At 40.5% G+C, this 13,944-nt stretch overlaps 2 protein-coding genes across 5 annotated transcripts in view; one reads left to right on the top strand and one right to left on the bottom strand.

Moving 5' to 3' along the window:
• Positions 1-721, bottom strand: part of LOC124851125 (major histocompatibility complex class I-related gene protein) — a 33,223-nt gene extending 32,502 nt beyond the window's left edge. Inside the window, 1 exon segment of the mRNA XM_047344069.1 lies at positions 561-721. Coding sequence (XP_047200025.1) covers positions 561-615 — 55 coding nt within the window. The 5' untranslated portion in view covers positions 616-721.
• A 2,933-nt stretch (positions 722-3,654) lies between these two features.
• Positions 3,655-13,421, top strand: daxx (death-domain associated protein). 4 transcript variants are annotated; one of them, XM_035150895.2, is made up of 11 exons: positions 3,655-3,990; positions 5,470-5,727; positions 6,182-6,628; positions 7,113-7,244; positions 7,370-7,486; positions 7,736-7,967; positions 8,189-8,343; positions 8,881-9,034; positions 9,386-9,917; positions 10,870-10,996; positions 11,117-13,421. In XM_035150895.2, exons 2-11 carry the CDS (start codon positions 5,491-5,493, stop codon positions 11,174-11,176), a joined length of 2,193 nt encoding a protein of 730 aa, XP_035006786.1. In that variant the 5' UTR covers positions 3,655-3,990; positions 5,470-5,490; the 3' UTR covers positions 11,177-13,421. The 4 variants fall into 4 exon arrangements, with proteins under 4 accessions (XP_035006786.1, XP_035006787.1, XP_035006785.1 ...); XM_035150896.2 differs by having other exon boundaries at positions 3,655-4,000; XM_035150894.2 differs by having other exon boundaries at positions 3,656-3,990; positions 5,473-5,727.
• The last annotated feature ends 523 nt before the right edge of the window (positions 13,422-13,944 follow it).

The raw sequence follows: 13,944 nt of genomic DNA, 5'->3' as shown, positions 1-13,944 counted from the left end.
CATGTATTCATCATGGAGGCAGCCTCGTCCTGATTCTTTGTCTCCCTGCTTCTTTTCACTGACATCATTTACATTAGAGATGAATTTGTGTTTTGTGTTAGTAACAATGTGTGTTGATTGTATTGGAGTAGGAGGTCACATTGATAACAGATCATTACTTAGTAATATCTCATGTCAGTGATGTTACTCGCGGTCTTTATCAGCCTAAATGATGTTGAACATTGTACCAACAAAGCAGGAAGCTGTTTGTCCTCAGCAGCTTCCTGTTACAGCGCTATCTACTGACTACGATAAAAAAAAAAAACCTGAGTCGTCGCCATATTTGTCAGTTTACACAGTTTAGATGAATAACTGAGGTGTTTGAGTCTCTGGGAGATGAATCATAAATAATTAAAACGATGTTAAAATATATATATTTACATAAATAACAGTCTTGATTCATATCAACGGACTGAACCTGTTATTTCTTCACAACTTTTTATAAACCAACATGAAACATGAGACACGTCATGAACAACTAAGTCTGAAATAATAAAGTAGAAACGTGGACTTTAACTCACGTGCCGTCGCGCTGTGTGCTCCTGCCAGGAGAAGCAGGGACAGTACAGTGAACATGGTGAGCGGTGGTGTATTCCTCTTTGCTGGGCTGAAGGTAGATGAGCTCTTTTCTCCACAGAGAGACGGACCGTGGAGACAAGAGACGAAAACAGGGGAAACGAGGACAAACTGTGAGGCGGGGACATCCTCTGAGCCAATGGGAAATTAGGATCAGCCTCTACGTCACTTAAAACTGGGTGAAACTCAGCAACTGAGGTTGTAGAAGGAAAAGTGAAAGTAACGAACTGCGTAGTGTTATAACTTCACACCCTGTATAGTCGAATAATATATGTTTAAGATCATTTATACGTAGTGCAACACATTTGTAAGATAATGTGTTTATTGTATTATTGTATTTTTAGGATATTGTACTTGTAGGATAATGTATTAGTCAGATATTGTACTTGTATGATAATGTATTTGTAGGATATTGTACTTGTAGGATATTGTACTTGTATGATAATGTATTTGTAGGATATTGTACTTGTAGGATAATGTACTTGTATGATAATATATTTGTAGGATAATACATTTTTAAGATCATTTATACGTAGTGCAACACATTTGTAAGATAATCTGTTTATAGGATTATTGTACTTGTATGATAATGTATTAGTAGGATAATGTATTTGTAGGATAATATATTTTTAAGATCATTTATACGTAGTGCAACACATTTGTAAGATAATCTGTTTATAGGATTATTGTACTTGTAGGATAATGTATTTGTACCAGTGCAGTTTCTGTCTACATCTTTCTACACATTTATTTTTCCAGATTCATACGAGGTCACCATGACCTTTACTTTTGACCTCTGAAATCTAACCAGTTCATCTCAAGTTGAAGAAATTCCCTCTCAGAGGTCAGAGGTCACATTCAAGAGGCCAAAAACATATTTTGTGAGTCCAGGTGAACTTCACCTTTGACCTTTGACCACCAAAACTAATCAGTTCGTCCAGAATTTGTACCAAATTTTAAGAAACTCCCTCAAGGAATCCCAGATATATCTCAAGTCATGAGTATGGGACGGACGGACAGACAACCTGAAAACAAGCCCCCCCACAGAGGCAAACAACTAACTAACACAGATGAGCCCCATTGTTAAGACAGACAATATAATAACACAAGATAGTGAACGTGAAGCCATATTTTACTTCTGTTTTACTCACAAGTTAAATAATAAAACCAAAGCAGAAAGAGAACACAAGCATCAGATCAGACTCAGTTCTGTTGTGTTGCTGAAAACTGCTCAGACAAGAGAAATTTAACTCTTCTGTTGATGTTTGAACAGCTGATGTCGTGTTTCATTTCTGTTTCACTCTCGACTTTCTGTTCACGAAGCACTTTATAAAATGTCGCATCATTCGTGTTCCACTGAATCGATGTTTGACACTGAGGCTTGGTTGACGAAGGCTCGTCCCACACTCGACCATAAGAGTTCACCGAGACAGTTAAACAAATATACTGTGAGGTAGTGATGTCCACTCATTGAGAACCTGGGCTCTGTCCCACTTTAAAGGTCCCAACACACACCTGAGGGGTCGTGTGTGAGAGGATTAAAGAAACAACAAAGTTCTCCTGCTCATTTCAAATGTTTTTTCTTCTCCAATCATTTCTTTTAGAGGAATATTGGATCATTACACCAGATTGAGCCTTGAACAGGTGTTTAAGGGAAATAATGTAAGTTTAAAGAGACGACTAATCTTAAGTGGCCCAAACCAGACTTGATGTGTTGTTTTATATATACAGTATATTATATTATATTTTGGTTTTGGATAAGGTTTTACTGAAGGTTTAGTTTAAAGGTAGGACTGAAGGTTTGAGTACGTCTCCAGAAAATCAATGTAAGTCAATATAATGTCCTCTGAAATCATGGAGGAGGACAGTGTTTATATGTGTGTGTGTGTGTTTGGGTTAGATTTCTTGTTCAGTTCTCAGTCACAGTGCCACAGCGCCCCCACCAGGCACAAACAGCACATCCCTGTTTCTGGTAAATCACATGACTGTTCGCTGTTCTTTGGTTATATGACACTGAGTCTTGATGCTTGATCTGAGGGCGGATCACACTGATGGTTTCATTTGTCTCTTTCAGGCCACTGAGTCTCCTTGTCCTCCTCGGCAGAGAATTCATAATAATAATGATGATGTTGTTTTTAAAGGGGGGACATCAAAAGAAAACCTAAATACACATTTATTAGTAGTAATTAAGTAATTTATACATAAATTCGTATTTAGATCAATTAATGAATCTAATCCATTTAGAACAAACAGACAGTTTAACTAAACATGTGCTTGGAATAGAATATTTTTTGCTGTCAACTTCTAGTGGGGTTGATTTTTTCGTTTCGGTTTCTCCTCAGTTTTATTACTTCAGGGAGGTTGTTTTCGTCTGCATTTGTTTGTTTGTGTGTTTGTTTGTGTGTTTGCAAGATTAGACAAAAACTTAACATGAAACTTTGTGGAGGGGTGGGACCATTCTTGTGCACCACATTGTGCAAATAAAACAGTGCACAATTTGTACATTGTATTAAAAATAAATATAAATGCTTCATGTACATTCATGACTAAAATATATGGAACATTATTATGATAACTATTGTGACCGGTACTTTAAAAAAACAAGGGGACCCTAAACCAGTATTATGAGACAATGTGACTTCCGTTGTCCTTTTCAGAATAAAACGGCGTAGTGAACGTACACCATCTTGTACAGAATTAGATTAAAACCTGAACTCAGAATATACTTGAATCATTATAGAAAGGCTTTTCTATATATATATATAATTACTAATTAAATGTGAGTTGAGATTTAAACTATTTTCGTTGTATTTTAGATTAATCTATAGCTTTATACACGTCTTTGAATTTTACAGCCTTAAGTCTAAATTTGATAAAATCATTAATGAAATTAGATTCTAATCTTTTCATGCAATCATTTAATTTTGTCAAAGCTGTTTTTTAAACAGATAAAAAAAACATATCTAAATTTATCAACGGTTCTTAATGGTCTGAAATCATCCAATGGGTGTCGACATTACTCAGCCTCAACCAATCAGAGGAGACGATGCTGGGCGGACTTTAGCGGGTACATTTTCGACCTGGAATCTCCAGCGAAGTTGACCGAGCGTTGTTTTTGTTTTTTAAACTCAAAGTCTGCGGGATTCAAATCACGATATTCTCGAGTCTCCCGCTTCGTTGGTTTTATTCGTTATGTGAATTCACAGAAAACGCAGCATGTGGACTTTTCTTCCGGTTCGTTATTTCCTCACTTAGCGAAGTCCCAGCGCGATGCTAACGCTAGCTAACCGCTGTGAGCCAGTGTTGTGACGATGCGTCGGGAAGGAGCTTTTTCCTCCTTTGTCGTCCCGTCAAACTCAAGCCCGTGAACAAGAGGTCAGTGTGTGTGAGTATGTCTCCGCCCGTGTCAGGGAGCACATCCCTCCATCTTTGTCCCGCTCTCCGTCTGTCCTGCTCCGTCCTGTCACCGAGCTCGACCCCTTCACTGTGTGTTGCCCGTGTTCGTGCACACCGTCGTGGGGCTCGGGAGGAACCAGAGCGTCGTGGCTCTGTGTTTCTGTGTGAGGCTGCTGTGGTGATGACTGTCCTGATGCACATTTGGCCTGTAAACGGACACAATAGGGACAATGTCCACCACCATGGTGTCTTTAAATGTGCTGGTTGTTTCTGGTCAGGAGCTCAAACCCCCTCAAATAGTCCCCGATCTTCCACAGGAGACAAAGAATACCCACAAGTCTTCAGCTCGTGGAAGCTTGAGCCAGAGCATCTTGGGTAATTGTGTCTGAGAAACATCTCCAAATGATTAATAAGTCAAAAGAAATGTTGTAGTTCACTGTCAGTTTATTTCAAACATTTCTAAACCACTACAGGGAAAGTTGTATCTAATGTACATACATTAGATACAACTTTCATATTTATAATTTGTTTAATTTGAATTCTATTGCCTTTTATTATGTTTTATTCTTTTGTCTACCTCGTTCTGACCTGCGTGATGTCATAGTCATGCTTTACAAGAGGACTGTGCAACAAATCGTTTTCTCTTCTGCTACAACGCTACTTCCTGATTTACCTCATTTCTGACAATTTTAGTCTATTCTTTTTTTATTAGACTTGTGTCTTTTGTTAAACGAGAAACCTGTTCTGTTCAAAACATGTATGCATTTCTCATATTGCAGGAAAAACAACCATCTTGGTATCGGTTCCAGAATGTATTGTCTGGGGCAACTGCTTACAAAATCTTTAAAGTTCAGACCTGCTATTACGATTATTTCCATCAACAGATAAGCTTCTATTAATCACCTTGTTTTTGTTAGATTTTTACCATCATGCATGACAGAAAAACATCCAATCTTCATATTTAAGAATCTGGAACAAACAAACAAAAAACTATCTCACAATGTAAAGTGAAAAACATTCCTGGATCTGTCCACAATCCCATTCCGCACCCAAAATGTAACGAGTTCTTGCCTGGCCCAGAACACATCCTTCCACCAAGTCTAATTATAATCCATCAAGTAGTTTTTTTGTGATCTTGCTCAAAATCATACAAGTAACCAGACAATGGTGAAAAAACATCTTTGACACCAGGAACAAGTATTTGATTATGATAATAGTTGCTGATTAATCTTGACTAATAGGTCAATAGACTTATTGTTGCTGCTTTGTTTAGTTTTATTGAAATGCGAGTGCTGAAAAAGTAATTTTGTTCTTTGTGTGTTACTGTTATTAGTCTATCATCACAGAAGCTGTCATATTTCCTGTCTGATCTAAATGTTCCAGCTGTCTGTTGATTATACGACATCCTGCAGTATCGGTTTCCTTGATCAACATTCTCCTGTTTGTATTTCCTGAAAGCAGAAATAACGAGTGTTTTGGATGGCGGTGGCTCCCGCCTCGATGGCGGATAAGATCATAGTCCTTGACGATGATGAAGAGGAGAGTGCTCAACCCTCCTTTGCTGCTTCCACCTTGTCCACGGAGCATCAAGCTAAACATGTCTCGCCACTCAAAGCTCAGCAGCCGCTCCCCACCCACATTACCCAGTCACCCTTTGCCACCGCGAAGAAGCAGAGCCATGTCCTGCACGCAGAGAATGAGAGATTGTTCACTGAGGTGAGCTCTTATTAAAGGACACAAACTGATTCAAGTACTCACTGTCTTTTGTTACTTTTCTACAATCCAACTCGAGCACTCAATCGAAGATGAATGCTTAAATAACAGTGGTGTTGGTTTTTTCATTTCTTTTTGGTTGATGTCAGTAACATTGCATGAATAGAAATTAATATAAATGTACAGTAACACTAAAGATGTTTCAGACATGTACATATGAAGAACACAGCAGGAGGTTGTCAGAGTCGGGCGCGTTCACAACAGGAAAACAATCAAATGTCATTGTCTTTCCAAGTTGACGTCTTCGTCAACATCTTCTACCTGCACGACTTCTTTCTTTCCTCCTGAGATATTTTTATTGTTCCACTTTCCCGTCTGTCATGTGTTACCAATGTCATCAACATGCCCACTATCGTGCTCTTTTCATCTGTCTGTTTTCTTTTCTGCTTCCCTCCAGTTTGTGGAGCACTGCTCGACTCTCACCCAGGACTGTCCCGAGGTCTTGAGCTTCCTACAAACCAAGCACGCCAAAGCCCCCCCTGACTTTCTGTCATCCGTGGAGTTCAGGAACACGTTGGGGAGATGTTTGACTCGCGCTCAGGCCAACCGCTCTAAGACCTTTGTCTACATCAATGAACTGTGCACCGTACTCAGGCAGCATACCGCCAAGAAGAGGCAGATGCTCACCAAGGTTGAGCCTGGGTCTTCTACCTCAACGTCAAGTTCTCTCCAGTCTACCTCTGTTATGCTTAAAGGTAAAGACAAGACTAACGTTAAGCTGGAGGAGGTTGGTGGGAAACCCTCAGCGGAAGATGAGCAACCTTCCACCTCAGGGCTGCAGGAGGACAACAAAGTGGAGGAACAAGAAACGGAGAAAAAGGCAAAGAGGGCCTCCAGGAAACAAGTGAGTATAGCCTAGTTTTGGTCTTGGCTTATAATGACCTGTAAATCATTCAGCTGATGATTATTGTAATTAATAGTGATATTTGTTTGTTGTTTGAAATGAAGACCAGAGAATGAAATCAGTGGAGAGTGAAGGAGAATAACAATATGAACGATAAAAGCAGATAAAACGTTATTAATAACATTAATCAATAAATATGCATTGATAAGTCAGTGAGTAAAACTGTAATCAGGCAGATATATAGGAAAAGTTGAAATGATTTCATTCACTTTATTCACCCCAGATTTTTAAAACTAAAATCAGATCAGCAGTTTTTCTAAACGTCTCAGTCTTGGGCACTTAAGTAGTGTGGTCAGCAGACATAAACGTAGCATCAGTGATTTATTTAAAAACAACAGTATATTATATATAATGGTAGGTAGTGGATGCAGCCTGTGTAGAGAAACACATCTGACTCTGTGTGTCTGTTCTTAATTCCTGTCAGATAGCGTACCTGGAGAACCTGCTGAAGGTGTACAACGACGAGATCAGCCGCCTGCAGCAGGCCGAACTGAGTTTAGACGACCTTGGAGCCGAGGACTCCTTATACATCCAGGAGCACAAGCTGAAACGCAAGGTTAGGTTGGGGGTTTGATGGAGACTCTACTCCACATGCTTCAGTTACAAATTAAAGCGATATGAGTACACCAGGTTTGGCGACTGCTTATCAGATGTCTTGTTCTTTGTCGTCTTCTTCTCCAGATGATGAAAATCTATGAAAAGCTGTGTGAACTAAAGGGCTGCAACACGCTAACGGGCCGAGTCATTGAGCAGAGGATCCCTTACAATAGCACTCGTTATCCTGAGATCAACAAAAGGGTAAGATGGCATTTTGTTGCTTAAAACCATTTTATAAGTGTAAAATAAGCGAAAAGGGCCGAGGGTCCTGACACCATCAGCTCTAGGCTCCTTAAGTCCTGCGCAGACCAGCTGTGCAGGATTGTGGAGCACGTGCTCAGTGCAAACCAGACTGTACCACAGCTGTAGAAAACATCACCTTCATATGGAACTACTGTATTTAATGTGGGTGACCGACATGCTCCTAATATCCTACATTCCTCCCTTCAGATCGAGCGTTACATTAACAGTCAGGAGGCCCAGAGGAACCCTCCGGATTACCAAGACATCCTCCAGCAGGTGTTACGTGCCAACGAACGTTACAAGCTGTGCCTGAGCCGAAAGGTTCTGAACCACATTGCCCTCGACGCCTTCAGAGAGACCGGGAGCCGCATACAGGAGAGACGTCACCTGGACCTGGTCTACAACTTCGGCTCGCATCTCACCGACAACTACAAACCTGGTAAGGCTCCTGTATCTCAGAGTACCTTTTAATCAAATTAATTGAATTCAAATTAACATTTAAGTGTTTTTTTAATGTTTCATTCCTTCTCTTTTCTTTCTTTTGTTGTTATCTAACTCTAATTTATTGACCTGTTTTTTTTTTCTCATACCTGCCCCTCTGGTCCTTCTGCTGTTCGCTTGTTCTTGTCTCTCTTCTCTTTTCTCCATCACCCTCCGAAGCCTTAGACCCGGCTCTTTCGAACCCCTCACTGCAGAAAAAGCTGCGATCCAACAGAGAAGTGGCGCTCTCCAGCCTGGACGAGGTTATCACCAAGTACGCCGTCAAACAAGACGACACAGAGGAGCAGGAGAGGAACAGACGACAGGAGAAAGAGGTTTGGCTTTATCACGAAAATAGTGTGTTGGACTTGTTCGCCCAGTTAATATTTACATCATGAGGGAGTGTGACTTGTTTCTGTTGGCTGCTCCAATGCACCTGTTTTTTTTCACAGTTTAAATGAAACACATTAATTTCTGTGAGGAAAGAGGAACGGAGCCCGTTAACTTTGAGGTGCACCATCTCTCCCTCTGTACGCTCTCTTCCCCTGGTCCCAGACTTGTAATGGTGACGACTACGTCTGTTTTTGCCTTTTATTATTTATTAATTATATTATAAACTCAAATAGAAGTTGTTTTTTAAATGGGTTCAAGTTAACTTCAATAGAAATAAAATTACATTTCTTGTCAATACAATTAAGTAAAACTAAAAAACTGATTAACATCAGGGGGGCAACATTTTGACCGTCAGTAAAAAGTCATAAAGTAGTAAACATGCAATATAGACCTGTACTATATACAATTTTTCCTCCTTCCCGTACCTCTACTCATCATCCGGTCCTGTTTGACTCTCCTCTCACACATCTTGTTTTCAGGACAACTCAGAAAAGGGAGGAGAAAGTAAAGAGGCGAACGGAGTGGCAGAGGAGGAGGAAGAACCGGAGGAGGAGGATGAAGAAGAAGAAGACGACTCATCAGACCCAGACATAGAGAAGGAGATCCAGGCCAGCACTCAGCAGGATGGACCTGGTTAGAGTGAACATGTTCATTCACATTTCTTTTAAAAAAAAAATTTCAAAAGATTTGAGGGGAGATTTGAGTTCATCATATTATCTTCTCCAGGATTTATCATTTCTCTGTTACACATTTCAAATCTTCACAACGTAGGGGAATTATTGGCCGTACTACTGACGAGGCATTTCCACAGACTTTAGACTTTTAAACTTTGCAGAACATTTCTCATTAACACCAGAAGAAAGAAACACTGATAAAGCATTATATGTCTCCTTTACAGTTTGATGATAAAATGACTGTTAGCAGAACAAGATGGCGGGGACAGGGAGTAACAATTGCATTGCTTAACTTTTCTTATATCCATAGACGATGATGAGAATGAGGACGACAACAGCAATGAGGCGGAGCAAGCAGGAGATGACGCCCAGAAGGAGGATCAGACAGACGAGCTGTCGAGAAGCGTTAAAGATGAGGGAGAAGAGCCAGTCACAAGTGGACTCAGTCCTCTATCGGATGACAGCAAATCCCAGATCTCCCTGTCTGATATCCCCTCACCTAGAGACAGCCCGAGCCAATCAGAGCCCATGCAGACTGATGAGCAGCAGCCATTGTCTAATGGTAAACTTGCAGGACTAGAGGAGCGTGTGGATTCCTCCAATCATGTCTCGGACGTGCTGGTAAGCACCAGTAAAGTCCCTGCAGACATCTCCCTGGTAGCAGCCAATGGGGAATCTTCGCCCCCGTCACCAGCAGTGATCTCAGAAAAATCGAACACGATGACCTCCAACGGGACGTCGCCACCACCCAGCCCCCGAGCTACGAGGAGTCAGAAGAGGAAGAGGGAGGAAGTAACATCAGAGAACTCCATAAATACAAAGCACATAATCGTCCAGGACAGGTACTGTCATGTATTACACATTGTGATATTTGCAGCAGTGATACAAGTCAACACTCACTTATTTCTCAAAGTAAATGTAAATCTATTGTTGCACAGTTTGTTTGTAGGTTAGATTTTTGTAGCTTTTGATTGGGGGGTTGGTTTGAAACATTTTCAACAAAAGAAATGTGAAACTTAGGGATTCTTATTTTGTAGAAACTGTTAAAATGGGACGTGCAGAATATTACAAGAAAATAAATCAACATGGTCATGCAAAAGTAAAGCCAAAGCGTCTCCATCGCCCTCTGGTGTTTGGCTGCAATATAGGTCATAAACCCCACCTCTTTTTTAGCAGATGGGACATGGACTGAAAATGTCAAAGTAGATGTCAGATAAATCTTTTTTCCAAAGATGGTGTCTGTCAATTTAGGTAGTTCTCATATATGGTGAAACATCATGTTTGACAGCTGAGACTGACTCAAGGGTGGTCGAGCGCATGTAGTGACGGGGACCTCACTTCAGCGACTCCATCCCCGATCACTACTGGACAGATTGTGCCTTCAAATGACGTTATATCGGCGCAAGATGGCGATGTTCGTAGTCGTGATATTTTAACTTCACCTCTGGGTAGTGGGAGGAAGTGGAGATGCGTCGTCCATCTTAATTTACAGTCTATAGTTTACATGTTTCCCGGGGATGGAAGGCACATCACAAGGAGCCTCGGAAATGGGACAGTCTTGTCCGTGTGTGACGTAATCTGTCTTCACATGCAGCCTCTGAAGGATGTAGCCCCTGAATTCAGACACAGCTATTGTACAAACTGAAATACACGATTTTACACACTGCAATCGTTAATTATATATAATAAATTCAGGATGTTTTTTAGACTTTCTCAGTCACCAAAATCAACAATTTAACAAACTGATTTTTACCTGCACAGTAAACTTTCTACATCCTTCCCTCCTCCTCTCAGTGAGGTAGACATCCCTCTGGATATGGGTGTTTTTAGTTGCAATTCTCCACCTGCCATCCGAGCAGACACTCCACCCCAGGACCTTGTCAGCAGCTCCCAGCCGACGCCGCCTCCCAAGAAAAACAAGGTATATCCTCATGTGATAAATACTGCACTAGTGTCCTGGTTAACCTAAACAACTGTACTCCTGTGATTTGGTCTGTGAGAGGTGCTGGATTGAATAAACTAGAAATGTTTGTGTTTCCAGGTCAACGTGGCGACCCAGTGTGACCCAGATGAGATCATTGTCCTGTCCGACTCAGAATGACCTTTCACCTTTGACCCCTCACTTGTACTGCAGAGATTCTTCCACCTCTGGCTCGATCCTGGGAGCCATCTCCTGAAAGCTCCCGTTTCCAAGGATTCCGAATTGTTGAGAAAAGTGCTGATATAAATCCAAACAGTCAAGAAAACAACGGAAGACAGGGAAAACTGAATTTAGTACCTTGTGTCAACAGATTACCAAACAAAAGCCAAGGCACGTTTTTTGTAAACAACTTTAATAAAATAATTGTGAGCTAACATTTACAGGAAAGAGCGTGAACAGGATGTTTTTTTTGTGAGGGGGGGGACAAAGTCCTGGGAGGCCTCATCTTCTGACACGCAGAGAAACGCCGGCTGAGGTCGACCTCGGCTGTTTTATCTCACTTTTGGTTTTCTACAGACACTTCGTCTGAATCGTTTAGCAGATTTAAGCTGTTTCCTGCCCGTCAGCGCGACACTACTGACACTCCTGTTGTTCCGTTTGGCAGCATCACTGAAATTATTGTTATTGACATGAACCCTGAACTTTACGGAGTGTTCATTAGGTAAGAATCCAGTGCCTGAAAACATGAACTGTACAGTCGGACATGCGGCCGGAACGCGGAGTTTTTGTTTTCACAGACACTCGACTGGCGGCGGCGGCGGCAGCTCCCTGCCGGTTTGTTTACATTTTTATATTTCAGTGGCGTCTTCATAAAGCAGAGGGAAGTGCGGGTCTGTATAAGAGGAAATGATTTGACTTGCTGTTGATATTGATGTGTTTTGAGTGAGTGAGCTGTGTGGTGGTTTGCACTCTGATGTTGGCAGAAGTGATGATGAGAGATCATTTTTTTTATGTCTCCCCTTCAAACATATCTCTATTTTTTGGGTTTAATATTAAGTTACCTTCTTGATTCAGACCTGTGGCTGCTGCAGCCTCACTGAATCGTTTCCTAGTCAAAGTGAATAATTTATATTTTTGTTACTGTGAACAAATCCCACAAAAAGACCAAAACTATTCATGAATTATGACTGAACTTTGTATCTGAAGTCTGATTAATCTCTGTGCTATAGAGCCATTATTGTCCAAAAACATACACATAACACACATTTTGACTCAGTCTGACACAAACCGTCCTGATGCCAGATATGCACATTCATCCGCCACTGAAAATAGTCCCCAACAAATGCATAGTTTACCCCTTTTTAAGTAATGTTTGCTGAAGGCGACTTTTTTCTTGTTTTGAAATTTTAAATTATCAATTTGTGACCCATTTTTTAATGTTTACCTTCAGTAGGAACTAGAATGTAAATCAGCAGAGCACAAACCTCCGCCGAGGTCCAACAGTTCCCTTTATGAAACCACATTTAAATTTACTAGATCCAGATTTTTATTTGGATCTGCACCAAGTCTTTTATTTTTTCTTCCTATTCTTTGGGAAATCAATCAATCTTGGTCCATGTAACATCCTTCTATCATGTTTGGTGGAATCAGTTTTGTAGTTTTTGTGTAATCCTGCTGACAATCCAAGCAACCAACAAACAGACGGGCGAAAACATCCTCTTTAGCGGAGGAAACCAGTGGGTTTGGAGCCGAGAGACACGAGAGACGGACAAATACATCGTTGCTTTTGGTCTTTTCGTGGCGTTTGTTGACAATAAACAAAATGCTGAATATTTTCAGGCTCAACGTTAAAACGTTTGTTTCATGACGACCGTTGCGTGTCGTCATGAAACTGACCTTCATCCAGAAAACGAAATTCCTTCATTCCTTCATGTGTTTTGTCTCAATCTAAACTGGAGATAAACGAATTTAAACGTACTTGTTACAAAAAAGTGAGTTCTCAACAAAGAATTTTCATAAATAGTATAAGAATGAAATCCAGCTTGACTAAAACATCCAACCAGTGAAGTTGAGATTTCTACATCCCTGTTATATCTAGAGTAAAGTTGTTTTTCATGTTGGACAGTGTTGCCCTTAATGATCTGCAACTATAATAGATACAATTTTTTTGTGGCCAAAGTGCAGATCTGTAGCTGCTCCTTCTGTAAAAGATGGACAGTGTTGAATTCCACTTTTATTAAATTTTGCCACATGTGAAATATTTTTGGGGAAATGCTTTTTTCTAAGTTTCCAGATTGTAGCCCAGGAATGTAGTTATCGTAACTACGACCCATCAGGCCTCATTTATGCAGAGGAGCGATCATCATTCACTGTGAAGTATTTTTTCTTTTAAATTTTTGATAAAAATAAATGATACATTTTGTTATATACAGACTCTGTGTTGCTGATTTGGGGTTTTACTTGTTCCTGAACTAAATATATCGGATATTGAGGAGACTGAACGTAGATTTTAATGTTTTTTGGTTAATGTGATTTTAGAAATGATCTCTCAGCTTGGACATATTCAGGTGTTTCAACCACCGACTGTAAATAAAGATGGACAACGCGTCTCCACTTCCTCCCACTGTCCAGAAATGAAGCCAAAATATGTCGGATACGAATCTTGTGCTTTTGACGACATTTGGAGCCCGGGCTTGTGCAGCAGCGATCGTGGTGTGTAGCTGTGGTATCGAAGTCCTCGACCAATCACAAGTAAGTCTCAGCTGTCAATCATTACATTTCACCTGGTTTTTACATCATCAAATAACTCATTAAAGCCAAACATAACAGTAAAAACATCAGTTTAATAACTACCAAATATAGTTATACATTTATCTGATGTGACTTTAATTTGGTCCATGTCCCATCTGCTTACAAGGAGGTTACTGGGTTTGGGAGTCATACAGTAG

This window comes from Hippoglossus stenolepis, chromosome 17 (genome assembly GCF_022539355.2).
Source record: "Hippoglossus stenolepis isolate QCI-W04-F060 chromosome 17, HSTE1.2, whole genome shotgun sequence".
Classification (NCBI taxonomy): domain Eukaryota; kingdom Metazoa; phylum Chordata; class Actinopteri; order Pleuronectiformes; family Pleuronectidae; genus Hippoglossus; species Hippoglossus stenolepis.
This window is presented reverse-complemented; position numbering and strand designations above follow the sequence as displayed.